General features: G+C 40.7%; 10 protein-coding genes across 17 annotated transcripts in view; 3 read left to right on the top strand and 7 right to left on the bottom strand.

The window, feature by feature from the left end:
• Shg (DE-cadherin) overlaps positions 1-2,954 on the bottom strand; it is a 41,832-nt gene extending 38,878 nt beyond the window's left edge. The window contains exon 1 of one of the 2 annotated variants that reach the window (XM_078197603.1): positions 2,323-2,954. In XM_078197603.1, the coding sequence (XP_078053729.1) occupies positions 2,323-2,419 (97 nt within the window). In that variant the 5' untranslated portion in view covers positions 2,420-2,954. Of the gene's footprint in view, positions 1-2,313 lie in introns of both variants that reach the window. The other variant, XM_078197602.1, reaches the window with a different exon arrangement.
• On the top strand, positions 2,515-8,203 carry LOC144479097 (uncharacterized). Of its 2 annotated transcripts, none has more exons than XM_078197608.1 (3): positions 2,515-2,642; positions 6,197-6,322; positions 6,385-8,203. In XM_078197608.1, exons 1-3 carry the CDS (start codon positions 2,640-2,642, stop codon positions 8,110-8,112), a joined length of 1,857 nt encoding a protein of 618 aa, XP_078053734.1. In that variant the 5' UTR covers positions 2,515-2,639; the 3' UTR covers positions 8,113-8,203. The 2 variants fall into 2 exon arrangements, with proteins under 2 accessions (XP_078053734.1, XP_078053732.1); XM_078197606.1 differs by lacking the exon at positions 2,515-2,642 and adding an exon at positions 5,876-6,130.
• On the bottom strand, positions 8,149-9,961 carry LOC144479101 (ornithine aminotransferase, mitochondrial). Its single transcript, XM_078197613.1, has 5 exons — positions 9,453-9,961; positions 9,080-9,384; positions 8,811-9,011; positions 8,498-8,723; positions 8,149-8,417 (listed from the first exon to the last, which is right to left on the bottom strand). Exons 1-5 carry the CDS (start codon positions 9,826-9,828, stop codon positions 8,251-8,253), a joined length of 1,275 nt encoding a protein of 424 aa, XP_078053739.1. The 5' UTR covers positions 9,829-9,961; the 3' UTR covers positions 8,149-8,250.
• Positions 9,962-10,300: 339 nt separating this feature from the next.
• LOC144479099 (ornithine aminotransferase, mitochondrial) lies at positions 10,301-13,170 on the bottom strand. Its single transcript, XM_078197611.1, has 5 exons — positions 13,045-13,170; positions 12,477-12,596; positions 12,114-12,415; positions 11,548-11,878; positions 10,301-11,469 (listed from the first exon to the last, which is right to left on the bottom strand). Exons 2-5 carry the CDS (start codon positions 12,552-12,554, stop codon positions 10,876-10,878), a joined length of 1,305 nt encoding a protein of 434 aa, XP_078053737.1. The 5' UTR covers positions 12,555-12,596; positions 13,045-13,170; the 3' UTR covers positions 10,301-10,875.
• A 251-nt stretch (positions 13,171-13,421) lies between these two features.
• Positions 13,422-15,185, top strand: LOC144479104 (uncharacterized). 2 transcript variants are annotated; one of them, XM_078197616.1, is made up of 4 exons: positions 13,663-13,687; positions 13,767-14,121; positions 14,202-14,903; positions 14,988-15,185. In XM_078197616.1, the coding sequence occupies exons 2-4, from the start codon at positions 14,062-14,064 to the stop codon at positions 15,144-15,146; spliced, it is 921 nt and encodes a 306-aa protein (XP_078053742.1). In that variant the 5' UTR covers positions 13,663-13,687; positions 13,767-14,061; the 3' UTR covers positions 15,147-15,185. The 2 variants fall into 2 exon arrangements, with proteins under 2 accessions (XP_078053741.1, XP_078053742.1); XM_078197615.1 differs by having other exon boundaries at positions 13,422-14,121.
• On the bottom strand, positions 15,157-16,784 carry LOC144479102 (putative methyltransferase-like protein 25). The gene is made up of 4 exons (XM_078197614.1): positions 16,218-16,784; positions 15,788-16,139; positions 15,614-15,711; positions 15,157-15,527 (listed from the first exon to the last, which is right to left on the bottom strand). Exons 1-4 carry the CDS (start codon positions 16,782-16,784, stop codon positions 15,294-15,296), a joined length of 1,251 nt encoding a protein of 416 aa, XP_078053740.1. The 3' UTR covers positions 15,157-15,293.
• A 24-nt stretch (positions 16,785-16,808) lies between these two features.
• LOC144479105 (uncharacterized) lies at positions 16,809-17,714 on the bottom strand. 3 transcript variants are annotated; one of them, XM_078197618.1, is made up of 3 exons: positions 17,629-17,714; positions 17,404-17,542; positions 16,809-17,224 (listed from the first exon to the last, which is right to left on the bottom strand). In XM_078197618.1, the coding sequence occupies exons 2-3, from the start codon at positions 17,471-17,473 to the stop codon at positions 16,809-16,811; spliced, it is 486 nt and encodes a 161-aa protein (XP_078053744.1). In that variant the 5' UTR covers positions 17,474-17,542; positions 17,629-17,714. The 3 variants fall into 3 exon arrangements, with proteins under 3 accessions (XP_078053744.1, XP_078053743.1, XP_078053746.1); XM_078197617.1 differs by having other exon boundaries at positions 17,610-17,695; XM_078197620.1 differs by lacking the exon at positions 17,629-17,714 and having other exon boundaries at positions 17,292-17,593.
• Positions 17,476-23,211, top strand: Mor (SWI/SNF- related protein mor). 2 transcript variants are annotated; one of them, XM_078197605.1, is made up of 8 exons: positions 17,476-17,561; positions 17,707-17,931; positions 18,156-18,275; positions 18,359-18,472; positions 18,538-20,485; positions 20,555-20,865; positions 20,931-21,390; positions 22,116-23,211. In XM_078197605.1, the coding sequence occupies exons 2-7, from the start codon at positions 17,815-17,817 to the stop codon at positions 21,381-21,383; spliced, it is 3,063 nt and encodes a 1,020-aa protein (XP_078053731.1). In that variant the 5' UTR covers positions 17,476-17,561; positions 17,707-17,814; the 3' UTR covers positions 21,384-21,390; positions 22,116-23,211. The 2 variants fall into 2 exon arrangements, with proteins under 2 accessions (XP_078053731.1, XP_078053730.1); XM_078197604.1 differs by having other exon boundaries at positions 22,130-23,211.
• LOC144479100 (uncharacterized) lies at positions 21,477-24,282 on the bottom strand. Its single transcript, XM_078197612.1, has 4 exons — positions 23,442-24,282; positions 22,954-23,284; positions 22,128-22,333; positions 21,477-22,046 (listed from the first exon to the last, which is right to left on the bottom strand). The coding sequence occupies exons 1-4, from the start codon at positions 23,975-23,977 to the stop codon at positions 21,824-21,826; spliced, it is 1,296 nt and encodes a 431-aa protein (XP_078053738.1). The 5' UTR covers positions 23,978-24,282; the 3' UTR covers positions 21,477-21,823.
• Positions 24,283-24,413: 131 nt separating this feature from the next.
• Positions 24,414-27,291, bottom strand: LOC144479098 (small ribosomal subunit protein mS39). Of its 2 annotated transcripts, none has more exons than XM_078197610.1 (10): positions 27,087-27,291; positions 26,837-26,942; positions 26,558-26,755; positions 26,229-26,476; positions 26,061-26,169; positions 25,650-25,983; positions 25,368-25,573; positions 24,966-25,298; positions 24,683-24,898; positions 24,414-24,609 (listed from the first exon to the last, which is right to left on the bottom strand). In XM_078197610.1, the coding sequence occupies exons 1-10, from the start codon at positions 27,113-27,115 to the stop codon at positions 24,460-24,462; spliced, it is 1,929 nt and encodes a 642-aa protein (XP_078053736.1). In that variant the 5' UTR covers positions 27,116-27,291; the 3' UTR covers positions 24,414-24,459. The 2 variants fall into 2 exon arrangements, with proteins under 2 accessions (XP_078053736.1, XP_078053735.1); XM_078197609.1 differs by having other exon boundaries at positions 25,650-25,989.
• Positions 27,292-27,954: the final 663 nt, after the last annotated feature.

The raw sequence follows: 27,954 nt of genomic DNA on the forward strand, positions 1-27,954 counted from the left end.
AATTTTATCGTAGATACCGATGCAAGCTTATCGCTACGTATTACGGAAACTTTACGAGCAATTGGATTCTCAGCAGTTCGTTCGTGCGTTCGAAATGAAGGAACGAAAAGATGAATGCGAGAGGGCCCTTGCGCCGTTCGAGACTTCGAGGCGAGCCAGCGGTTCTATGGGACCCGAGGCGAGCCATCCGTGGGTCCGTGCACAGTCTCGTTGTCAGTGCTGCTCAACCTCCGGCGGCGAACTAATTTTTGTCGTCCTCTCGAATCGTCGGTTTTGAGGCGAATTTGTAGTCACGGTGTAGAATCGAACGGGGCTCGATGGTCGATTCAATCAAAAGATCAAAAGATGCGATTTCTTAGATCGATACACCGGCGACACCGAGTGCAACGTCGCTCGACACAAGCCTTGTGGTATAAGCTACACACGGCACGGTATGGCACGCCACGACCCCGGACTTACGTTCTTTCTCCCCTCGACTTCGTTCGTTCGTTCCTTCGAATCGGCACCGCGCACGGCGTATCCACGTCTTCCTCTGCTTTCCTCTCCCTATCTATCCCTGTTCCTTCGGTCTCGCTCCCTCTCTGACCGTTTCAATGACTCCGTCCTCGCGTCCATTGTTCCCCGTGGCTCACGGCCCCTGGCAAGACGCGACCGGTCTTTTCTTGGAGGAGATCGCTCGTCGACGGCTAACGCATGGCTCGTCTCCCGAAAACGAGCAGAAGCACGCCACCCTCGCGGGTCGATCGTGCGTACTAAAATATTTTCGGGGGCCCGAACCGGGCTTCCGGCCTCCGCGCCTCACGACGACGACGACGACGACATTTTGCATAATCCAAAGCGGTTTGTTTACGTCCGTTCACGGTCCAGCGTCTTTGAGAATCTCAAGCGGCGGGAATAAAGCGACCCCGAAGCCCGAAAGAAAAGAGAAGCCGTACATAGAATGTTGAGAGTGCGCGAGGCCGCCACCGTGTGCTGGCTGGCCTGACAGCTTGTCCGCCTGCTTGCCCGCTTGCCTGCCTGCCAGCCAAGTCAGCGCACGCCTGCCATTGCCGCAGCTAAAGCTGCATTCTTTCCTGAGAGGGAAAAGAACAGACCGAGAACCGAGCGGAAAAGAGAAGAGTGACAACACTGTCGGGAGAAAGAAGGGGGATGCTAGGGGAGACGAGGCGAGACACTGACGAAGACAGATAGGGGAAGAAAGACGAGGGACAAAATCTGAGGAATGCACCGAAAGAGCACTTTGAAATTGGCTGCTGGCAGTGGTTTAAGATTACGCCGAGCAAGGCTCCGCTGAAACCGAAATCTCGCGCGCGGCCATCTCGAATGGTACGGGGGGGGGGGGGGCTTGATTGGCTAGCTGGAACCCGAAACAATAACTTGCCTCAATTAGATCGGCTCGAATTTACGTCGTGCGATCTGTCAAGTTCCCAGAGGCCTATGAGCCCGAGAGTTCGCGGTCTTCGCGCGTTTGCACCGAGATCGACGCGATCGATCAGACAATTCCCACGGGCCAAGGTATGCACGCATCGCCGACACCGAGAAAGTATCTTGGAAGTATATCGCGCGAAATACAACGGTCGCCACCGGTTTTCTCAGAGTACCCGTTTCGTTTCTCCTCGACCCGATATCCTGCCATCCGATATCTTTTCTCAAGAAAAACAGAGCCGGGTACCGGTTTTGTATTACACCGCCGCGCTACACCAAAGAGAAGACGTCGTTCCTCCGTTCGGCGAGAGTCAACGACATCTTCGCTCGATGTCAAGTACGTTTCCACGATCGAACGGGCCCAAAAATCTGATCGAAAAGAGACTGGAAACATTGTTTCCTGAACACCGGGAACCGTATCGTGAACAAAGAGAAAAGAAGGAAAATGAAAAGAGATCGGAGTAGACTTATCCGATGGACACACCGTAGAGAATATTGAACGAGCAATCGGCTCAAAATCTGTGGGTAACAAAATAAATCGGTGTACACGGTTCGCCCGAGAAAGACGTTGTTCGGGAGCGTCGATCCGTAGCAGTCGTTAGGAACGGGGCCTGATGCCCCGCGTTGCCCACCATTGCCCCTCGGTCCCCAGCCCACGACCTCGACGACGCACTCTACACGCGCATGCGCCTGCTTCGCTCAGGCTACGTTCGCGTACCCACTAAGAATACGCTATACACGCGCACGCATCCAACGTGTGCCCCGACACACGGGAGCACCCGGAACACGCGCAAATACACTCAACAACCAACACGCGCAGCGAGACAAACTGTTACAGCACATAGATCGCGATGTAGTAGTAAGAGTAACCTCTAAAAAGAAACTTACCCCACTCACCGAGAGTTCCCCAGAGCAGCAGAAACGATAGTAAAAGACGCTGGGGCCTTGCCCAGGCCCGTATCAAACGACGGTGGTCGGCTTCTCTTAGCGACATCTTTCCCTTTTCCTTGCGTTTCCGGCCCAAACGACTGCGACCGCGTAGTGTCGCCGTCTTCTGCCCCTTGTTGTCCGATGGATATCCGTTGTTGCGTCTGTGTTGTGCCCACCGGTTTCGTTGGCCAAAGGTTCGCGGATCGCTAAATCACTTCGGCGGCGCACATGGCTCTCACCCCCGTCGAGGTCTCTTTCTCGCCAAATCCAAAGGGGGAACAAGAATGGTAACAAGACACACGTCACACTCGCGAATCTCAAGCGAAACGCGACGAGACAGGCCGTCGGATTCGCGACGCGAACCAAACACTGCACGCGCGAACTTTCCAAACCTGTCGAACTTTTTCAACTTTTCTCGTGCGAACGCCGCGCGACTGAATACGACGAGACAAGTACGCGGAATTGCTGGCCGCTCTGCGCTATGCTTCTTTCCTTATTTCTTTCGTTCTACTTTGCCTGCCTATCCGTCTGCTTGCTTGCCTGCCTGCCTGCCTGCCACAGCCTGCCGTCGCTGCCTGCTTGCCCGCCTGCCCCGAATACTCTCACCCTCGCTCTTTCCCCACTCTCCCTTCGAGCTAGTCGCCCCTCTCGATCCCCAGCCCCCTCTAGTCATTTCTCTGTCTCTCCCTCCGGCGTTTACGCGACGACCTACCGCTTTAGCCCCCTCCACTCCCTACCAATCCCGTCGCCTTCATACAAACAGACCTCTCCCCACCAACCTAACTACTTGTTGATCTTCCCTCAGGAGCGGCGCTTGATTCACCACAGCCTCGCGCACCCGCGCACTCGCGTTCTTTTACTTCGTTTCTCGGGCATTTTTTTTATGGTCCATGCATCGCAAATCGCTGGTTGCGGCGGGACAGCATGCTCAACATTCTTTTGATATTCTGTATGTCTTTCATTTATTCGCTGGTCTTGTTTACCTGCTCGACCCGTCGCAAGTGTCCGTCCGTTCGCCTTTCGAAACGTCCGTGCGACCCGTCCAACGCTGTCTAACGTTTTTAGAAGCCTGACCGCCGAGAACGAACCCGTATCCTACGCACGTTTGTACCCGAGAAATTATCGTGATTACAGTAATTTCTTTTTCTAGGAAATTAGAGTCTACCTCCGTCCGCGATCCCTCGCGTCTTCCTTTTTTCCTCGCGTTTTCTTCCCGTGTCTTTTCATTCTCTTAATTTTCTTTCAGCAACAGTCGCGTGCAATCGAGTGGAAGGAACGTTCGGTGGGATATACTGTTTGCGAATCGTAATCGCGAAGGTTGCCCGCGTTAGCAGTTTCTTCATCCTCAAATATTCTTAGAAAGAGAAACGCATCGCGGAAACGGCGCAGCGTTCCTCGTTTCGTGTGCCTATCCGATGCCTTCTTCGCGGAAGTCTGATCGATGAATTAGGCCCCTATCATTAGCTAGGTGGACAGATTATTGCAATGTATGATATATGAATCGCGTTCGGCGTCAGTGATTTCAATGTTTCTCGATCTTTTTTTAGTATTTTCTTTTTATTAAGGCCTCCTTTACTTACGTTCAATGGTACGTTTTTGATGGAGGGAAACGGATTCGATGAAATATCAAGTATGACTTTGGTAATACCAATAATGAGCCACACCTTCTCGCAGCGTGACTCGCGAGCGTGACCAAGAACATGAACGCAAACGATATCTAGAGTGTCGCGAAAAATTATCAGCTGCTTCGTTCGTCAAAAATATAGCTCTTAATAGAAAAAAAGATATTTTCCTAAAAATGTTGATCTTTTTTATGCAGGTTCTTGATTGAGTCGGAAACGATAGATTTTTTGCAGATGTTAACTACGAATTCGAACCGCGATTGACTACGGATAATTCCGTTTGGCGCCGTAAATTACATTGGATGTAGGTTCCAAAGCTATTTTCATTTGCATGTGGAGACCGTAGTGTGCGATGCGCCAACAGGCAGCTATTCAACACGACGCAATTCAAACTACCGGGTTAGCCGCGTTCCCGAATGCGCGGTCAAAAAAAAAAACAACCAGGAAAAATCAGTTTGAATTTTAATTTGTACGAAAAAAAAATTGGCGACCGCTCCGTTCGATTTTCCACGAAATTGTAATTTAACGAAAACGATATCGACTCTTGCGGCTTATCGTCGTGCCTCGACTCGTCTCGTCGATTCGGTTTATCAGCAATTTTGATCGTTTTCCGCCTAAACAGCAAACGCTGGACACATCGGGTGTATCGACCCGCAACCCCATTATCTCGCGTATTCCCAAAGGATAGCGACCATCAGTCGTGTCTCGCTTTCCCTAACGCCTATTTTCCGCGGATCGTGTCGAATGGTCGCGCGTCGCGTAGATGTAACGTTTAACTGGTAAACCAGCCGGCAGGTTTTCCGACGTCGCAACGCAAAATCGAAGAGCATGAATTCGAAGCGCACGAATTCGTTTGGAAAAATAACTCGTTACGGTCGCGGCTAACCAAAACGAAGAATCGCGCCGATCAAACACAGAGCTGGACTATTACCACACTGGAATCTGTGATTACGATTCGTAATTGGGCCCCCGTTCTCGTTACATTTTCGTTAGCGTCGACCGTGCGCTCGCCTAATTTGCTTTTCGTCCCTTCGTTCTCCTCTAGTTTCGCGATGCGAACAAATTAGAATGTACCTGCATGTAGAATGTGTACATACATGTATATGTAGGCGCGAAAGTGTGTTGGTGGTATCGACCATTAATTTCGTTATTTCGTTACGTGCTCGTTCTTCTTTTTTTCACGCGTTCAATTAATCCGATTAATCGGCACTCCGATTCGCTGGTCGAATTCCATATCGTTCTGAGGTTCTCGTCGACTGTCAGCCGCCAAATTCTAAACATGCGCTCAATTTTGTTACCGTTGAAACGCTCGTATTTCACCAACTGTGTTGTGGATGTTTCTGGAATTATGGTTAAGTCAATCTAGTTAATTGAATCCAATGTTCTGTTAACGCGGCATCGAAGCTAATGCACGACGAATAGAATTATCGTGATAGGGGGGAAAGATAATTCGACGAGCATTATGGAAATGCCGTGAACGCGGAAGCTGATCCAAAATAGTCATTCAAAGTTAAAAAGCGATTAATTGTGTTTCGAGATGTTGTCATTTGTTCTTACTTACGATATCGACACAGCAGATTCTCCTGAACAATTCCGTACTTTTGTTTTAGTTTCTTATATCCTAATTATGTTATAATTAATGTTTTTAGGTAACCCTGCATTGTGCTGGTTATAGGGATGCCTCTTTTGGAGGAAAAGAGAAGCTTCGTTCGAGGTTTGTACTGTCAATTGGAGTAGTGGCAAAACCCTCAGACTAGTAGCCAAAATTACCGACAGACCATTTTGGCTAACAATTTCATCGTTTTGACACTATCCAAATTAGCGCTGCACGGATCCCGCACTGAGTTTCCGTTTTTCTTCACAAGAGGCGTCACAATCGTGTTCTGCCGCCGCTAAACTCTTCGAAATGTCAAAATAAATACATAACCTCAAAATTGCATGAGCTCAAAGCGCAAGTAGTTTGGTGAGGATATAGTTGAATCGATGTTTAAGACGTTACAATGTTTATCGTGACGAAAGAAATCGACAGCGAGAATATTAGTAAATTATGTCGCACCTGTTTGAGAGAGGATGGCGACAAAATGATTTGTTTATTCGTGGGACCGGCTGGATCTTCTCTCGCTGCAAAATTGCGATCTCTGTCGTGTTTAGACGTAAGGGAACGATTTGATCACGCTCAATTTGTTTTATCTTTGTTATTAACGAGCGTGTTTCATTAGGTTTGGCAAGGCGATGGCCTCCCGGAAAAGATGTGCGATCGCTGCGTTACCAGAGCGGAATCTGCTTTGCTCTATAGAGAACAGTGTCGGGCCGCTGACAGAGCATTAAGACAAGCCGCACTAAAGGTATTTTTTACTGATAAACTTCCATTTTAGATTCATTGCACAGTCAACATTTTGTTCCACAGGTATCTGGTTTAGCTGCTTATGCTGCAGTCTCTGGATGTAAACTGTACCAGCAGAACCAAAGTTTTCAACCAGTTTCAGTTCCAGTTACAGTTCCAGTCTCCAACACTCACAAAGCGTTAAAGTGTATTGAATGTGGTGTCCCGTGTGCAAGCTACCAAGAACTCTGCACGCACAGTAGATCTCATTTACCATTTATACAAGAGAATATCCCTGTACAGCGTATGCGCGTAGCAGAAACTCAAAATTCTTATCTCAACTTTAATTTTAGCCATTTTAGTTCGAATCTGACTGGAGAAGCGATGACAAACCCACCATTATCACCTCTGATCAGATCGAACATGATCCAACAAATGATCCCGATGAACGGCGAGAACTCTAGTCGCGCCGCTTGCGCGTTACATTGTTCTCTGTGCAATCACACGTTCACAAATAGAATGCAGTTGATGAGCCATAACATAGCCCATAGCACAGAGAATGTAGACATGTCTTGTGACAACGAGAACATAGATATCTGTGAGAACTCGAATCAAATTCCTCAGAACTTGAGCTATGAGAGGTCCATCAACTCCGTCGAAAATTCCATTGAGAATTTATCGTACGAAAAGTCTGGGACGAACGGGACCACTCAGGTGCAAGTGCACAGTGTCAGCTTTCCAGAGAATATGGATCTGGAGGAAATTCATGGATCGCAGGAAAGTTCCGAACGACTTGGAAGCACATCGATGCACCATCCTGTAAATGACATGCTCGATACCCGTGCCTTGAGATTCACCAAAGATCTTGAGCGTGCCGATAACAAGGAGAACATCGGTGGTTACGAAATATGTTCCAGCGATTTGAATTACAAGGAACATCTCATTCAGGGACGCATTGAACAGACCAGCACAGAAACGAAGAGATACAAATGCGAGGCGTGCTCGAAATTGTTTTCTCAGAGATCGAAACTACAGACTCATCGGTTGTCGCATTCCGGCCAGCAACCGTTCAAATGCCAGAGTTGCGACAAGGCGTACTCGAGCAAAAGTAAATTGAACGCTCATGTTCGGTTGCACACTAAGACCAACGTGCACAAGTGCAAGATGTGCGAAAAAATATTTGCGTATCCCTCGTACCTGCGGGACCATTTAAAAACTCACGAACAGATTTCTGCCAAAGCCACAGCGACGGTAAACGCGAGCGCGACGGCAGCGACCACTACCGATCAGAAGAAAATGTTTGAATGCACAGCTTGTCGGAAAAAATTTCGCATGTTGAAAAATCTAACGGCTCACGAAAGGCTACATACAGGCAAGGGCTTGGTGCAGTGCGAGATATGTGATAAGAGGTTCAGTCAACAGTACAATTTGAAGATTCATCTACGAACGCATAAGGCGACGAGGTCACACAAATGTGAATACTGCGACAAGAGTTTCGTGCAGAAGGGCAATCTCGTCGAGCATCTAAGAATTCATACCAAAGTAAAGCCTTTCGAATGCAATACCTGCGGAAAACGGTTCTCGCAGTCAAGTCACTTGAAAAATCACGCGGCCTCGCATGCGTCGCTAAGGCAGCATCAATGTCGATTGTGCGGAAAGCGATTTAAGTTGATCAATCATTTGAAAAGACATTTAACCTTGCACAACGGTACTAAAACGTACAAATGTCATCATTGCAATCAATTATTTTCACAGTCATTTAGCCTAACGAGGCACTTGAAGAGACACGAGTCACATGAATCACATAACTAATGAGTACGTACAAAATTGTTGTATTTATCATTAAATTTATATTTCACGTGTGTACATATGTATATTTATATGTATGTGTATAGCCAGTCTGCGTAGCTTTCTATTATTTTCTCCCTGCGATTTTTGTTAATGCTGCATTCATCTGTAGTTGTCGAGCACTGTGGTCAAGATGTGCAACCCTTCCCTGAGTTGCTCTTCCGTAATGACGAGCGGCGGGGATATCCTTATTATTTGTCCATGTGTTGGCCTGGTCAAGAGTCCTGCTTCCTTCAGTTTTAAGCAGATATCCCAACCCTCGGCGAATTCTGAAACAGTAGTACAGGTTCGATACATTATCACCGAGAATGAATTCCTCTCGCGATCATTGATTTTAATCGGTATATACCTTTTTTTATCACCAGACCTGCCAGCAATCCACGTCCACGGAATTCCGTTGCCACATCTTTTGGCAATTTTTGTAATTCCTGTCGGACAATTTCACCAAGCTTTCTGGCGTTTTCAGCGAGATTCTCTTCCTCCAAGACCTTCACTGCTTCCAAAGCAACTTTGTTTCCAAGCGGACTGCCGCCGAAAGTGCTACCGTGCGATCCGGTTTCCAGGCAGTTCATTATCTGGCCAAGAAAACTATGATATAGATGTATATTTAGACTATGTCAGTTCGCGTTGAGAACAAGCGAATAAGATATTGCTGATGTTACATGTTCGTCTGCTAAAATTCCGGAAACGGGATAAAATCCTCCGGACAGTGCCTTTCCTAAAACGAGAATGTCCGGTCTTTGATTCTCGTGATCCACGGCCAACCGTTTTCCCGTTCTGCATAGGCCAGTCTGTACCTCGTCGGCGATCCACAGAACGTTGTACTTGGTGCACAGGTCTCGTACTCCTTTCAGATAACCATCCTAGAAAAGTGAACGAACCAACCCCGTAGTAATCGTCGCGATTCCACCGATTGATGAGATTAACTTACACTGGGTATCACGACTCCTGCTTCACCTTGAATCGGCTCCATCATGAATGCGCAAACCGTTGGGTCTTGCTTAAACTTCTGTTCGAGTGCAACGAGATCATTGTACGGTATTTTTTCGAATCTGGGCACGTAGGGTCCGAAATCGGTATAACAATTTGGGTCTGTGGAAGCTGACAGTGCCGCGATGGAACGCCCCCAGAAATTGTTCTTCGCGAAAACGACGGTCGCTTGGTTCGTTGGTATCTTTTTAATCCTGTATCCCCAACGTCTTGAAACCTTGACTGCGGTGTCACCGGCTTCAACTCCTGCAACGATAACATACTCGTGGATCGGTTCTTTCGTTTCTCTCGACTAAACGTTTCTGCGTCTGTACCGGTGTTCATAGGTAAAAATTTATCCCAGCCTAAAAGCTTCGTCAGATATTCTCCCAATTCGCCGTGAGGCTCCGAATAAAAGGCTCTAGATGTGTGTGTCAAGTTCCCTGCTTGCTCCCGCATCACTTTGACTAAACGCGGATGGCAATGACCCTGATTAACGGTCGAGAACCCTGCCAAAAAATCTAGATAACGCTTCCCGTCAACGTCCCACAAATGAGCGCCCTCCCCTTTCGCAAGGACCACTGGAAGAGGTTTAAAGTGTCTACCGCCGTACTTGTTGTCCCGATCGATTAGCTCTTGCGAGCCTATAAATCTTTTCAAGCCCAACTCGTTGGACACCCTTGAGAAAATTCTCGATCCTGCTGGATGCATTTTTCAATCTACGACGAAAGTGGCGAAGAACTGCGGCGGCAGCAAGAAAAATGACAATGTCACACCGCGGCTGAGACAATGCAAACTGTTCCTGAGTTTGCAATCGATCTTACATTTATACAGGTCTCGGAGAGGAAGAGTAGGGAAGGTAATATTGAAGCTTATTTACACGAAATGTTTATGTATACGATTGATACTGGGAAAGGATTTCAAATAAATTCCTTCGACACAACGAAAGATTTCATGTCTGATAATGACGTGTGCGAAGACGCCTTTTATTGCGGCGTCGCTGTGGCGAGCAAACGAAAAACAGCAAATAATATACTAATCCGAAAGGTTGCAAACACTCGTAAGATGGAATAAACCGATACAGATACTCGTGTCTTACAGTTTTTAGGACACCGTCAAATCAACTCACCGTTTGCAATTCATTATCATGTGATTAAGATACTTAGAATATTTCGAAACAGCATTTCCGACCGAGATAATGCTACTACTGTATTAACGAAAGCAAGATCGATTACGAAGATTGTAAAAATGTAACGGTGTTATAAACATCCGCTGCGAGGGAGACCGTCGGCTTCTTATCGCTTATCGACCGTTTTTACTGTTAATACCCGATAAGATGAAATCGATTACACGTATATGTGTCGATATTACCGATGCACAAACAAATACAGCCGTCCAACAAGTCAAGAACAAATTGCTTTAAAGTCGTATGAGCGTTTATCACTTCAATCCTCAAACACGATATCGCGGCGTTATACATATTTGTGTCGATGACAGTCGCCCGTAAAATGTTGGAATAAACGTCGATCAAAGAATACAGAATTGTACCGCGTTAAACTATTAATAACCGGCGACCAATTTTTCTTCGTTGCTGGCGAATATAGTATAGCAGATAACAGCATGTCATCGAATGCAACTCATAATATTTTGTTCACGATGGCCTCCAGTGGATTTTGTTCGCGCGAAACAAGACCTGCTTATATTTACAATATCCGCGAGTTGCACATCAGGGTCACACAGATTACAAATAGTCGAGGGTTAATTTGTGTATTGCATTATGGTTTTCGAAATAATCTCGACGCACTCCTTCATCTGTGCTTCCGTAATAACCAACGGCGGAGCCAGTCGAATGATGTGTCCATGTGTTGGTTTTGCCAGCAAGCCCGCGTCTCTCATTTTCAAGCAGATTTCCATGGCGTCGATACTTTCGTTGATGACGATAGCATTTAGAAGACCTTTTCCTCTGACCAGCGTGACAACATCATTCGGCAGCTTTCGAAGCTCGGACCTCAGGATTTGACCGAGCTTTTCGGCGTTCTCCGCCAACTTCTCCTCTTCGAGCACACGGAGCGCTTCCAAAGCTACCCTGCATCCCAGAGGATTGCCGCCATATGTCGAGCCGTGCTCGCCTGGCTTAATGGTTAACATTACCGGGTCATTGGCCAATACGCCAGAAACTGGGTAAAAACCACCGGACAGTGCTTTGCCAAGAATCAAGATATCCGGCTTAACGTTTTCGTGGTCCACAGCCAAACGCTTTCCTGTTCTCGCCAGTCCAGTCTGTACCTCGTCCGCTATCCACAAAACATTGTGCTTGGTGCAGAGTTCTCTCACTCCTTTCAAATAACCGTCCTTGAATTGAAAAAATTATATTTTTCAATTTTTCGATTCGACTTCGAGAATCATCAATTATGAATTCGGATATGCTACCTTCGGTACGACCACACCAGCTTCTCCTTGTATAGGCTCTACCATAAACGCGCAAACGTTCGGATCAGCCAATTTTGTTTCGAGCGCAGCAAGATCATCGTACGGAACCAACTCGAACCCGGGCATGAACGGACCGAACCCACTGTAGCTGGTCGGATCTGTACTCGAAGAAACTGCGCTCATTGTCCTCCCCCAAAAGTTACCTTCGGCGAACACGATTTTTGCTTCATATGATGGTATTCCCTTGGTAGTGTAGCCCCATCTTCGTGCCAGTTTGCATGCGGTCTCGCCACCTTCCACTCCGGTATTCATCGGTAGCCATTTGTCATATCTAAAAAGAACGACCTTCGTTTATACGGCGAAATATGTTTGTAATGTGTAAACTGCGGATTTTATGCATTTATATAAAAAATGTGATAGGTGAAATATAAAACGGTGAAAAGATTAAAAGTAAATACGAATGTTGATGTAGTGATTTTAATTTGTCAAAATTATTTAAGAAAGAGAAGAATGCATAAAGATCTGCAAATTAGTAATTTCGAATCGATATCGTAGTTGTTGCGTACCCAAAAAGTTTTGTAACAAACTCTTCAAATTCACCTAACACATCGGAGTAGAAGGCCCTCGATGTCAAAGTCAAAACTTTTGCTTGTTCCGTGAGGGCCTTGTATATTCTCGGATGGCAATGACCCTGGTTCACGGCGGAGTAAGCGCTCAGAAAGTCGTAGTACCGTTTACCTTCCACGTCCAACATGAAAACACCCTCGGCTTTGCACAAGGCCACGGGAAGGGGGTGGTAATTGTGAGCACCATATTTGGATTCTCGGTCGAAAACTTGTTGAGACGTGAGCGTTCGATTTTGCACGTTCTACAAAACAATATTACCGTTTGCGTTTTGATACGTACCTATGTACCTTAATTATCCTTACCTGACGGAACAAATTCAGCAGTTTGCCTCTTGATACTACACCTGTTCTATGAAGTATGTTTTTAGCCAGAGATTCCATTCTTGTTTCTTAAATCTGTCTTGTCTATAACGGTATATCGATCTGTAACATTCAAATGTAAAGTAATTTTGCTGTCGTTCGATGTGTCGATAATGCTTCAGATATCGTTGCGGACTAGATAGAACATCGATTAATGCTGTACGCGAAATCATATCGGACGCATGGTTCTAGGTGACCGAGTCTAACTTTCACCAAAGAAACATTTATTTCTGACTCACTTATAATCGATTAGTTTTCTTTCAAATTGACAAGCTAGTAGATCAATCGTTCTACGTGAATCACATTTAAAGCCGTTGTGGGTCTCGTTAACGACCGCTCGATAAAATTCGATCCGGTTCCAATCGAAAATAAAATAAAGAAACACGCAACGTTATCAACGAGAACATTAACGTTCATCGTATTAAAGACAATCGTGAACATATCGTTATCACCGCGGCGAAACACCGTAGCGTTTTTTTTTTAAATTATTGTACAATAGCAAGGTATTTACCTTTGTGGATCGGCAAATGACGATGATCGATTGCGCTCACACGACACGATACTAAATGATTATCCCTCTTCCCGTGTCTTACACGCTCGTGTGGCGAGTACGATCGTGCATCAAATCGAACAGATACTAGATAGATCAACTGTAGAATGCGGAGTACGGAATACGAAATACGGAAAGTCGAATAAACGTTTCACGAGCTCTTTGCTCGATCCTCTTGAAAGTGTACAGTCTAATCAGAAATACTCCGAATCGATGATAAGAAAGCGAAGACAAATCAGGCCCAACTATTTCAGTCCTAAAACTGTTTGTATTTGAAAGTAACCCGTGATAAGGCTTCTCTAGCAATCATTTCTATTTAATAACGTTCCCTGAAAACATCCTCAACGCTGCTAAACAACTGTACAGCAATCGAATATACATATTTGTTTAACTAAATCATTGACAAAATTGATTTTGTTTTATCATTGCTAAAAGTTTCAGTCGCCTGATTGCTTTCTTATAGATAAGATCGAGAACAATAGGCTTATAATGTACCGTGGCTCCTATCTTATCTGTAAGTGCAGAACAAAATTATAACCGAGACACGTTATATTCTTGTTACTCTTCGAATATAGAACACGAGAATAAGAGATAATGTGCAACCGTAAGTATGGAACGAAGAACCGTCACAATCAAAATGTAATCCGTTGTTGTTTCATTCTTAGTTCTTTGTATCTGTACAGTACTTGTACGGCCTCTAGATAGAGCGAGAGTACTTCAAATTACACCTCGTTAATCTACAATGGATACGTATTTACCTGTTGCGTGCTTGTCGTGACAGTTTTACCCGCCAAAATTTCCCGTTCAATTCGTCATGATGACGCATCGCGCACTCTACATCGGAAAAAACGCAATAATAATACTTGAAGGGTCAGTTCGCCGTCAGTATTAATGTAGTTAGTTTTTGTTTACACGTTTAAGTTTGAATACTTCTACTTCGACTTCGTGTTAAACGGGCATTTGATTAATAATTTTAACATGAGTAAGGACGATTACGATAGTTTTCGAGAGAAGAATATAGCCGAAAGAAACGCTGTCGTAAGTATTTTTAAGTTTTCCATTTGAATTGCTAACCTATGTATGTCTTTTCATGTTGCTGATCGTTTTCATCGTTACAGTTTGCCGAGTTCTTTAAAGAAATAAAATCTCAGTCGAATGAATTAAAAGATTTAAAATCAAAGTCCAATGACACGGAAAATTTGGAAAATGAACCGCCGAAAAAGAGACGTAGAACTATCTCTGGTGCCATCACTAACGATAATTTCAAAGTTCGGAATGTTCGTCTAGAATTTCGTAAAAAATACAATACCAGAAGTCGATCCAAAGGTAAAACTAATGATGATTCGGATAAGACTAATGGAAACAAGCCTAAATTACAGGTTTTATTCCCATGGGCAAAGCCGTTTCAACGGTCGCTTGATCTTATGAAAATGGGAGTATGCGACGTCGATCAGGAAAACGAACAATACTGCAACGATAACAGTACTGATGATGATTACGATGATCATGATACCGATGACGATGACATATATAGACCGAAAAGGAAAGGTTATAAAGTATCTAAGGCACCTTACGATCCAGATAGCATACCATCCGTTGATGAAATTACAGAACACATGTTGAACAATATAGCAGAAAAGAGTAGTGGTAAACAATATTGTAAAATTAAAGGAACTAGTTGTCATCAATGTCGACAGAAGACTTTAGATACAAAGACAGTTTGCCGCTCAGGAGTATGTATTGGAATTAGAGGACAATTTTGTGGACCATGTTTAAGAGGACGATATGGTGAAAGTGCACTGGATGCATTAAAAGACCCTGTAAGCAGCTCAATGATATTCATTTTCTGCTGTTTCTACTTTGATTTAAATTTTCATAATAACCTTGGTGTTATATACTTTTAGAATTGGGCTTGTCCACCATGCAGAGACTTATGTAATTGCAGTATATGCAGGACCAGAAGTGGTTTACCTCCAACAGGAATCTTAGCTCCCATAGCACAGGAGGAAGGATTTACTTCTGTTAAGGACTATCTTCAATCTACTGAAATAAATGACACATGATTCTATCGAATTCTTAAAAAATGTATTGTGTATCACAACGTTTTTTTATTTCTTTAATTATTTACGCAATTCATTTGTATAACATCTAAGAAATCATACTGTGTATGAAACAACGGTCTTTTTTTATTAACTGTATGTCCTTTTGTATTATTTAATTGCAAAGATACCATAATGTCGTGGAGATAAAATTGGGTCAAATAAACGTAATATAGCAACTTTGGAGCATAAATTGCTTTTTTGTAAAAACAATATTCTATCCAGCATAATAGCTGCTTCTAATACAAGACCTGTATGTATCCGTAACATTTGAAAAGCATAAAATCGTTTAGACAGATCTTTGTGTAACTGATAAACGTTTTCCAATGTTTCCACAGGTGGTATCTGTATCAATTAAACGAACTTAAACCATTTGTTTAACGAACATAATTATTTCTTTTCAATTGTCGTATCAAACATGGATATTGTACCTTCTTTGGGTCTACTCCTATTCTTGAAAATGCCCACAAGGCATAACTTGGAAAATCTTGCAAAGGTCCTCCGCGACCTACTCTAGCATTGTGAACACCTAATAAACCAAATGAAGAAGAAACATTTTATTAAAAGCCTTAAATTGTTGATGGAATAGAAGAATAATATTATACCTATGGAATGTAGTATCACTTGTAAAACTGCTCTGTAAAATAACGACGAAGACACGGTTTTACTTTTAGTGCTTCTTTCAATAGATTGTTGAGCCAACATTCTAGCATTTTTAGAAAAATGAATTGTTTCATTCAACGTCTCGTTTGTTAAATGATAACAACAAGGCACAATGCACAAGAGGTGAATATCTTTTGTGGCTAAAAAAGTTTTAATAATCGAATGAGTAAGAGATCCACAAGCATGCAAGCCAGTCAAGATAAGGTTTTTATTTAATTTCCATTCGTGAAAATTTTCATTTATCATTTTTACGTAGTTTGTGTTTTCGTCTATTTCGTCGACTATATATTGGACCTAAAATGAACTACATTACGTTTAGATTTTGTAATTAAATAAAAACATAAGTAACATAAAACAAAGTATCATAGATACCAAATTCTGGGAGTATTTTGTTCTTTTCTTTAATTTCTTCTGTCTACAAATTGCTCCTTTGCAACACGATTGCGAAGAATCTATTGCAAGTACAGGAACATTATGATTTTCAGCTAGAAATGTCGACAAATATGCTTTGCCAGCACCAGCATCTATTACTAAACTTCTAGTAGATGCTGCTACTTCTCCCACAATATTTCCAAGACATTCAACTTCATGTGATTTTTTGGCATTCATAAATTCAGTTTTAACATCTTTGTATTTACATTTATTTAAATTATAGATGACCGGTAATACATTTGCAAGATCCATTGAATTTATTTCTACAGAACAAGTTTGTAGAGAAAGAGACCTGGATAGTTTAATAAATTGATTAAGGTTAGGATGGCTGTCGTCCTCTACCCAGCGGATGCATTCAATATCATCATTTTCTAACTCTAATCTCAATTCATCTGGCAAACACATTTTCCACAAATTATCCGTAATGAAATCAACTATATGACAATTTATTAATTTATCATACATATTTATAAAATTTAAAATTTCTTCAAAATGTTTATCATACATAATGATGTTTTTTTTTCCGGTATATTAAAATTCAAGTTTGTCTGCTTCTGGATACAAAGAACTCGTCTTTGTTATTGCACAAAATTTGGCATATTTGACTTTGATATTATCTATACTTTCCATCAAATCCACAGATTCACTATTAAATGATGGGAATTTATAAATCTCTTGGAGAAGTTGTTTTGCAATAGAAACTGCTTTCTCTGATTTGGATTTGTCCGAACTTAAATATTGCTCTAAAACACCGCAATAGTATCCCAACTGTGCACCTATTAAACTTGCTCTGTGGTAACCTAAATGAAATCCTTTTATCAACTGCTGTTTACCAGTCTCATAACCTTCTTCGTAACCAACGTTTTGAGCTTTTTCTTCGGCAAATAATAAATTTTCAAATTCATTATTTATATCGATGTCATTCTCATTGGACATACTTATTGTACCTGAAAATAAGTATACATACTGAAAATAATCTGTAATCATAATCTTCATGTCTATATTTCAATTTACCAATATATTGTAATTTAATAAATTCATACTCCCACCAAATTTAAATAATTTCACACAATACGACAAGCAAAATTATTTTAAATTACGATTAAACGATAGAGCTAAATTGTACCGAATTCCACAGTCAGCAATAATGGTCCAGCATCTAGCATATGTATGTTCAGAAAACATTGATCCACCATATTAAAGATCGTCCGAGAACATGTTTACCAATCGTCAAAAACACCATAGCTGCTGGATAGAATTTTGTCCTGTGAAGAAAAGTTTACAGTAAGTAATGTATAATGACAATCACACAAGTACAAAATATCTTTTTACATCATTATCAATGAGTTACTTTAGCAAAACAGAAATATACAGTTGAAATCGTTACATAATTGGAAACTTCTGTACGCGTCGAAATGTTTGTTCATAGAAATGCTGTAGTCCTGACTAACTTCAGAGGCGTGTCATGTTTGCAATAAACGCGGCGTTCTTTCTTACAACGTATTTGACAATTTTTCAAGTGAATATTTCGTAAAAGATGCTGGCATTAGGACCAAAAAAGGACGGAGGTCCCAATGCAAAATTTTTCGAATCCCAAGAAATTCTCACACAGCTCGACGGAGTGAAACAGTGGCTGTTAAAAAACTGCAAAAAGGTATGTCCAGATACCCGGCGTCAAACCTCTAAGAACCATTTTACGATAATTTCTAAGCTCTGTTATGATTTTTCGATTCTAATTCATTTTAAAGATAGTGTCAATGATATCTCTACCAAACCATTTCCGTTATAATAAAAATGGCTTTGATTTTGGAAGGATGTAGTTTCATATAAATTTTTAGGGTAATGAACATAATTTAACTATTGCTTTGTATTTTGCAGTATGTACAAACGGATCCTCCTACTAATAAAAGTTTAGCTACTTTGATAGTACAATTGTTGCAATTTCAAGAAGATAATTTAGGAAAAAATGTTTCGAAGCCACCAATGACCAGACTTCCTGTATGTAATCGATAAGTATGACCGAATGTTATTATACAGTTGGAATATTATTATGAAATTAATGTGATCAATAATATTTTCAGATGAAATGTTTCTTAGATTTTAAACCAGGTGGTGGCTTGTGTCATATACTTGCTACAACGTATCGTTTTAAACAGGAGCAAGGATGGCGTAGATTTGATTTTCCTGCAGGAAAGGTAATTGCATAAAATAATATAATACTGATAATGCTAAAATGATTCGTAAATAATTAATCTTTCAGTCAGGATCACGAACAGATAGAACAGTGGACATGTTGATGGCAGCGGAACGAGCTTTAGTTCAAAATAGATGTTTTACAATACCAAGTATATATGTGCGAGCAGACGTAGACAAATCGACAGCAGCAAAAGTGAAAGAAGCAGTTCGTCGACATCAGGGTACCATCACAGAAAATGAAGCTGATGCTACTCACATTGTTTATCCTTCCGTGGATCCTATGGAGGAAGAATATGCGCGGCCTTGCATGAGACGCGATAGATCCGTTCTTCTCCATTGGTATTACTTTCCAGATAGTTATGATTCTTGGACTAGCTTAGACCTTCCCTGGGATTTTCCAGAAGGAACAATTACAAATGCCAGCGTGAAATCAGTGTATAAAGTATCGGCGACATGGGCGCTAGATTTAGATCAATATAACGAATGGATGAACGAGGAGGATTATGAAATAGATGAGAATGGTCAGAAGAAAATACACAAGTACAGGCTCTCAGTAGAAGATTTAATGGCTCAGCCGTCGCATCCACCACCTTCTGCCAAAAAACCAAAACGAAAACGATCTCCTAGCCCACCTCCAAAACCAGGGAAACGTAAAAGCGCAAGAGCGCCATCGGGTGTCCAAAGTACTTCGTCAACGTCGTCACTGGCGACTCCGAAAAAGTCTCGTGGCGCGGAAGAGGAAGAAGACGACCTTACGCTAGGAATGGTGGATCCTCCGACAGAACCTCGGATCGTAGAAGTAGTTGCTACACCTACAAATCCACCAATTACGGGTCAAGGGAACGCTCCGACAAGCGGAGCTACTTTAACGAGTACGGGAAGTAAAAAGCAAGATAATGAACTCCAACCATTAAAATCTGGTAACATCGCAGATCTAGATGAACCGATGGAAGGTGACAAAGGAAGTTCTCAAAGCACTCAAGACAGAGAAGAACGTGATGCCAGTAAAGAAAGAGGTGATGGTAGCAAAGGTGATGAACCAGAAGACAATGTAACAGAGCAGACTCATCACATCGTTGTTCCCAGTTACTCTGCTTGGTTCGACTACAATTCGATACACACTATTGAGAAAAGAGCTCTGTCAGAGTTTTTCAATGGTAAAAACAAATCTAAAACGCCAGAAATATATTTAGCGTACAGGAATTTTATGATAGATACCTATAGATTAAATCCTACGGAGTATATCACATCGACGGCTTGCAGACGTAACTTGGCTGGTGATGTATGCGCGATTATGCGTGTACATGCGTTTTTAGAACAGTGGGGACTTATCAATTATCAGGTGGATGCAGAATCGAGACCGACGCCTATGGGACCTCCGCCGACATCGCATTTCCATGTATTGTCGGACACACCGTCAGGCTTAGCTCCAGTGAATCCAAACCCGCCGAAAACACCCCAACCGTCGGCTGCAAAAACCTTACTCGATCTAGAGAAGAAGTCAAGCGTATTAGGAGTGGAAGAAAAAGCCTCTGCTGGAGCGATGGCAAACTTTGGATTAAAAATAGATCAGTATTCGAGGAAGCCAGCAGTTTTAAAGAACAAACAAGCTGCAGGTGCTACTCGCGACTGGACGGAACAGGAGACATTGTTATTGTTAGAGGGATTAGAATTGCATAAGGATGACTGGAATAAAGTTTGCGAACATGTCGGCTCGAGAACCCAGGATGAGTGCATATTACATTTCTTACGACTTCCAATAGAAGACCCGTACTTGGAAGAAGGGGGTCCAGAAGGATTGGGTCCTTTGGCCTATCAACCGGTACCATTCTCGAAAGCGGGCAATCCTGTTATGAGTACAGTTGCGTTTTTGGCTTCCGTCGTTGATCCACGAGTGGCAGCAAGTGCTGCGAAAGCAGCCATGGAAGAATTTGCAGCTATCAAGGATCAAGTACCAGCTGCTTTGCTGAACCAACATTTGAGAAACGTTCAAGCTAGTGCAAATTTAGATGGTAACAATCAAATTTCGTCTGTTACGTCTACAATAATATTTTAATGATTATCATTGATTCTTCTTGTAGGCAAATTTGATCCAGCTGCAGGCTTAGCACAATCGGGTATAGCCGGTACAGGTCCGCCCGAACCACCAGATGAAACTGCAACACCGTCAACTACTGGAAGCGTACCGACGACAGCGGCAACTTCACCACATTCAGCCACATCTACGCCGATAGAAACGAAAAAGGAAGATCAAGACAAGCCAAAGGAATCGGAAGTTGAACAAACTCAATTGGAAATCGGAAAGAAAGAAGATGAGATGAAGGAATCTGAGGAGGATACGAAAACTCCTGTGGATGTTGAAGCAATGGAAGCGAAAGAAAAGAAAGATAAGGTGAAGTATAATATATTGCGATATGTAATATTAATTGGATTAATTTCTCACTTTCTCGTTACTAGGTTGTACGAGATGCTCAGTTGCAGTCCGCAGCTGCTGCTGCACTGGCGGCCGCAGCTGTCAAGGCGAAGCATTTGGCTGCCGTAGAAGAACGAAAGATCAAGTCACTGGTAGCGTTGTTAGTTGAAACGCAAATGAAGAAGCTGGAAATTAAACTACGACATTTCGAGGAGTTGGAAACAACAATGGAAAGAGAACGCGAAGGTCTCGAGTATCAGAGGCAACAATTAATTACAGAGAGGCAACAGTTCCACTTGGAACAATTAAAAGCTGCTGAATTTCGAGCGAGGCAACAAGCGCAACAACGTTTAGCTCAAGAACAGCAGCAACAACAGCAACAGAACCAACATCCACCCTGGCAACCTGCCGCTCAACAACAACAACAACAGCAACCACCGAGTCCTCAGGCTGCGGCCCAGCAACCAACAGCTCACACGCCTCCGCAACAGGCGTAACTGTTCTGTAAGTCATTTTTTAACTTATAATTAATTTATAAGTATCGGTTGAACGAACGAGAACAGACACGAAATGAAACGACATATAAATGATATTTTTAATACTGTATATATTATTTCTGCGATATAGAAGTACGTCAAGAATGACTTTTGCATCGATTCACTTACATTTATCAATTGACATTGAAATGACGTTCAACAATCTCTGATACAACTACTAGACAAAGGCTATCATTAAGAGTCGAGTAAAAATATTTTTCGAAAACATTGAAAATCGCGCATTATTTTTTCTTCATTTGTTTGCAACTATTGTTATTATAGTTAAATTTATCAATTCTTTAACAGATTTTCATGTACAAAATTTTGCAACTTGTTGGCCTGTTTTATTTCATTGAACCGTTTGTATTTCGGTTATTCGCAAAGATCGCTCGTTGTTCGAGTTACAAAGCGTGATTGTTAACGAGTTCTACAACTAGATCAGTCATAAGTTGCGCGCATTCAGCTCCTCCCTGCGGTGGTGCTCGAGTTGTTTGTTTTTCTTTCCCTGTTTCCAGTTTTTCGTACATGTCCGGTGCTTCTTCACTTTCGCATGTACTCATCGGTAAAATGTCTAATGCGATACCTATTCCAAAACGTCCACAACGTCGCATCTCCTCGTTTAATCTGTGCAACAGTTAGAAGACGTGAATATTTTCCGTTTCCCTAGTTCTGCTGTAGAAATAAATTTTATAGTATATTACTTACAGTTCCCACATTACCGAAGGATCTTTTGCTGGGTTATCTGGATTAAGGATGTGCAACGAAGACATCAGATGGAAATGATAATGCTGAAGAAGCTGTGTCATGTGAGCCCGTCTAATCTCTCCACTCGTACAACAGTACAGAAAATTGACGAGGTCAAGAGCAAGCGAACCGACTCGAGTTAGTTGAAAATCGACCAAACAAACATCCTGTAACGGTGTTGCGTTATTCGAGTGTAAACGTAATTGAAACTCTTGCTAAATTTTTAGACGACGTTCAATATTACTTTACTTTGACTTTGTTTTATTTTATGAATACCAACAATTTCGGTTAAAATTATTTTTGCCGTATTCATTTCTATTACGTTCCGTCTTGTGTACGCGTATGCAACGATATTCGCGGAAAAATTCCTATCAAGACTATCTTTATTATGAAGAATAGAATATTATTTATTTACACGATAAAACAAACTTCCTTTTAGCAAAATTACAATACACAAAACAATTGCAGGAGAATTTGTTTGCTTTACTATCATCAAAGTATGTAATACTTTCCTCCTGAAATTAGTGATTAAAAAAAAGAAAAAAATAACGGAAGAAAACAGGAGAATCGTAATATAAGAATCTTACAGATTTATATAATAAAATTGTACTAAAAGAAACAGATCTCATAATTTAATATTCTCACTCGAATCCTAGCTGAAATAGCTATGAGTTACACAAAGAACCTGATATGTACAAGTTTTATACATTTTTATATGGAAATTATACGAAGAACGTTCGTGCAATCAATTTAGTAAAATAAACGTGAAGTTCACTGTAGTACGTACTTCCTCGTTTGGTTCAGCATCATCTTTAAAAAGGATATTATTAGTCCAACAATCACCGTGACAAAAGACTGTAAGGGGTCCTCTAACAGCAGCGACTTCGCTCATTGTACGAAAAAATACGTTATCATTCAAGAATGCTCTGAATTTCTGCATTATTTCTAGTCTCTTGGGTTCCACACGGGTAGAAAGTCCTTCAGACACCATTTCGATAGCGTTCTTCGCAGCTTCTTGGTAATACTGTCGGTACCACTCTTCATGCTCCGTTCGAAAAAATACCTCTCGTATACTTTGACTTCCATCTGGATCTGTCAGTCTCGCAAACTCTTCCGGCCTTTGAAACACGTGTTACGTACATACGTAAACTATGCATTATAAACTTAATACTTACGTGTTTAGAAATGTACCGTACACCCACATGCACTCACTCATTTAGACAGAAGAGAAAATATGAAGAAAGGAAGAAAAGACAATGATAATGTTCAACTTGCCTCGTTTCTCGAAGCGTTAAACTGAGTGCATGGAAGCCAGCCAACGCTTTTAATGCTCTCTTCAAATGGTCAAGTTCGAGTCCCTTCCTTCTGTCTGCCATTTTAAAACCTCTTTCTCTTAAATCTTCCATAGCAATAAGATCGATTCGTGCCGCATAAATTTTGGCAACGCCATTGAACACAATATTGCCGTCAGTTTGCAACTTATTCAGGGTGGGCCACACGTATTCATAGAATGCCACCTCATTTCGAAAGAGCAGTTCGCTTTTGTACGCCTCCCGATGTTCCCTCGATCGAGGTAATACTTTGTAGATGATAGCGCGTTCGTAATTAATCCATTCAATCGATCCACTAGTTGTTTCCCTCCGTTGTTGTCCTTTCACTCGTATACGATAGAGCATAGAGGTGTAATTGTCGCCTCTTCCCGATCCAGGTTCTTCTTCCAAACTGTTAATCTCCACGTCTGGTTCATCTTTCTTTATTAATTCACGTACATTCTCCAATGTAAGAGGCGCATCTTCTCCTTTCTCGTCCATCACTCTATTCGTTGTTCGAACAAAACCAATAATTTCGGTTTTTCTCGAATACGTTTAGAAGACGTATAGAAGACTTCTTCTCGACAACCTCCCGAGGTTTGGTTTAACGTTCTGGTATCGGTTGGTACCGTAGTATTCCACTCCTTCAAATGGTCGAGTGAGTTACGATGTTAAGCTATGCGATGCAGGAAATAAGTATTTGAGTGACAAGAGGATAGTACCTCCCACTGCTATACAACTTAATTTATTAATCGTACGTACCCTACCTAGAGGGACAAGGACATTAATATCTTCCAATGACGCGTGTAATTTTTATTCTTTGAATGACATATTGATTGAAATTCTTCATAAACTTTATATGTAACATAGCAATACATCAGTCTAAGTTCTCGTTTTAAACGCAACAATAAAATATTAAGAAAACACAACGACAAGCTCTTACAAATATTTCTTTATTGCATCGAATTGAAATCAATTAAATTCTAATTACTTAAAGAATTTACTACATCTTCTTTTACTAAAGCTTTCAATTTCTCAAGCTCAACACTATCGAGACATGCGCTATTATCATACAATGTTTTAGCCATTTCTGTAGTCACAAATCCTACCTTTATACAATATTCGATAACAAGCTGAAATGAAAAGAAAAGAGATAATGTTTCGCACAAAAGCAAATACGTTATGAGAATTATTATAAACACATACAAGAGCTTGTGTGAAATGCTGCTCCGAAATGCATAGCTCAAATAATTCGTCTACTTGCGCTCTGGACATCATTGGCATGAACGAGTCGAGATTCTTGACGGTGTGTGTTAAAACATTCATAGAATTTTCTACGTCGCCATTTCTTAGTAAAATTAGAGCTATGTAACCAACAGTACTAGTTGAAAATTGCGTTTGACTTTGTGTTATCATTTCGTTCTAAAAGATTTTGTAAGCGGTTTATCGTTAATATAATATTTCAATGCAACATCTACGAATATCCAACCTTTATGTAATTCCAAGTGTCTTTAGCCGCACTTGCGAAAATTGCTCTCGTCGACGGTTGAACCTTTGAAGCTACACGCGACATTATTTCCATTGCAGACAGACTGACGACTGAGTTCACAATACTAAACATCTTTATATCTGACCAAATTTTGGGTAAATATTCTTCTATTACTTCTAATGGATATAGTTCAATAGAAGCTAACATTTCCATATAAACACGAACATCCGGTATATGCAAACTCGGCACAAGTTTCTGGTAACGTTCCATAAAATCTTGAAACGTGTTTGTCGATACCATTAATTTTAGATACGAGTAAAAGAAAGCAGATTCCTGTAATTAGAACATCTGTTACTTAGGCAACCGTCGGGTAAGTACTTTGTAAGATCAAAAAAAGCGCACAGTTGTTAGGGTCTTTAAAAATTTTAGATTGTCTCCGGTGAAAAGTATCTCAAGCACTTTGTCACCAGCCTCTTTATCGAAATAGTTGTAATGGGCTGCGTCTATGGCCGTGATAAAAAATTCTGTATCTTTCGGGTCCTGAATGGTGAAGTTCTGTTGTGCAACTGAGTTTAAAATGTCTGTGAAACAATTATATGTGCTTTCACCTGTAAAAATATAAAACCTTGTTAATTTACCTTTACCTGTGCAAGTAAATATGATAATAATTAAAGAAATGTTTACCTGCTCGAGTAAATATTTTGATAGCATAATTATATGTCGCTAACGAAAATGTTATATTAAGTCTTTTGAATTCAACAAGTAAATGTTTTGCAATATTTTCCGCTGTGACAATTTCTGAAATTGAACTAACTACCGCAAGAGCAGCATTCAATGTTCTAACGTCTGGTGCAATTCCTTTGTTATTTATATCTTCAAGAATACTGTATAATGAATTTTCTAACTCTAAATCATTATTAGATATGTACTCTACAAGTGTGTCAATAATACAATTATAAGTATTGATACTTAATGGAATATCATTTGCCTGACAATCTTTAAACAAACACCAGGCCTTCTGTAACTACAAAATTTCAGTTAATTTAATACTACATTCTGATAAAGTATTACTTAAATAAACTAAAATTATTATACTTCTCTAAACTTCGCAAAGCCACAGATCATAGCATTGTGAGCCTTAGATACTGTTATGGGATCTTGAGTTTTCAAGAAATTATATAATTCTTCTACTAGTGGGTAGGGGCTGGAAAATTAAATTGTTACAAAGGAATAGTGAATCTTAGGAACTTTTTACAAACTTACGTCCGTATTTTTAACACTTTTGCTCTTAAGTACCATCGTTGTACTGATATCATTTGAAATGCATCCTCTGCACAATTAGAGAAACACAGTAATTCTAGAAGACTTTGTTTGGCTGAATTGGAAACATCGCCATCCAACAATTTGTAAATATTTAATGCATCTGAGATGTTTGTGTCCGCTATAGCTTGCAACAATGTTTCTTCTGATTCTTCACTTTTATCTTTATATACCTTTGGTGGTACAAATGCCTATAAAACGCAAAAACAAAATGCAGAGATCATTAAACACTAAATTTGAACAAACAGGTAATGGCATTAGAAAATATTTACTTTAATTCTGGGTACTGAGAGGTCTTTTGGAAATAAATCTCCATGTTCTTTATAAATCCACTTTGCTGTATCTTTGCCATGTACATATGATATTGCATAATAATGAAAATCTGCTTTTTTCACTGGTATTAAAAAGGGATCATCATGAAATATGTAACGCGTCCTCAGTGGATCATGTGGCACTGTACGTTCAAGAGCCTTTAATACAGGACAGAATTTTTTAAAATTCTATATTAAGATGTCAAAAAGGTTTAAAATAAGATTTTCTTGTTTAGTTACACGTAAAATATCAGTAGGTTTCCGTTCTATTCTAGGTGGTATTTGTATTTCAGAACTTAATGTTGACAATAAAGACTGTGTTCTGTGTAACCAACAGCATGAAGACCTGTTAAATATTTGCTTACATAAGAATCATACTTATAATATTCATCAAATAAAGAAAGTGAAACAATTATTTATACGATAAAGCAATTCATATTAGATTAAGTTAACTACTTAGTTGTTAATAGGAAAATCACATTTTACTAACCTGTACGAAATAGACATCAAATGATTCATTTCACGTGTTTCTCAAAAATAATTTATTAAAACAATTATACGTTATTAAACTGTAATAAATATCTGACAAAACAAAAATCTATTCACATAAAAGTACTTCATATAGTACTTTGTACCTTCCGTTTCGTTATTCGTATAAGAGCCGTAGCAAACTGCAAGTAGAAAGAAAGCGTGCGTGAACGTATATGTAGGTACATGCAGTTATCCTAAACGCTCTACTGGGATGCATTACATACATATTTTTTTCAAAATAACAGACTCCAGGTGTATATTGTACATGTTAAAAATAAAATTAGTATGCTCTTGTGTTGTATATTAAAATTTAATATATAATTTCCAAAATAGAATATTGGAAATTTAATATTTCACTCAGTGTGTTGGTGTAATATTTTCAAATACGGAATTAGATGCATATTTGAACTTATAGAACATTAAACACTATATAGAAAATGTCTATAGATTTTTCATTAAATGTAAATGTGGGATAACAATGACAGTATTAATTATTTGTCGGTTGTTGTGAAACAAATATAGTTAATAAATAAGTATTATGAGACTGTACAACGTACCGTTTCAGTCAGTTTTAATGTCGTAACGAATTCTTTTTAAAATTGCAATAAAGTTGTATCTAAAGGCTCATGTGTGCGACAGCTGCACAGTCGTATCTAGAAGATAGAGATTCTTTCAGCGCTTTTATTGTTTTGCATATGAATGGTGCACGTATGCACGCGTGTATAGATGAGCTAGCATGCACACATGTCAAGTGTACCCTTTGGTATATTATACAGAAGTGAATAACGTTTATAAGGAAGCCAAAACCAGTCTGTGTAGAAAAGTAG

This window comes from Augochlora pura, chromosome 3 (genome assembly GCF_028453695.1).
Source record: "Augochlora pura isolate Apur16 chromosome 3, APUR_v2.2.1, whole genome shotgun sequence".
NCBI classification, from domain to species: domain Eukaryota; kingdom Metazoa; phylum Arthropoda; class Insecta; order Hymenoptera; family Halictidae; genus Augochlora; species Augochlora pura.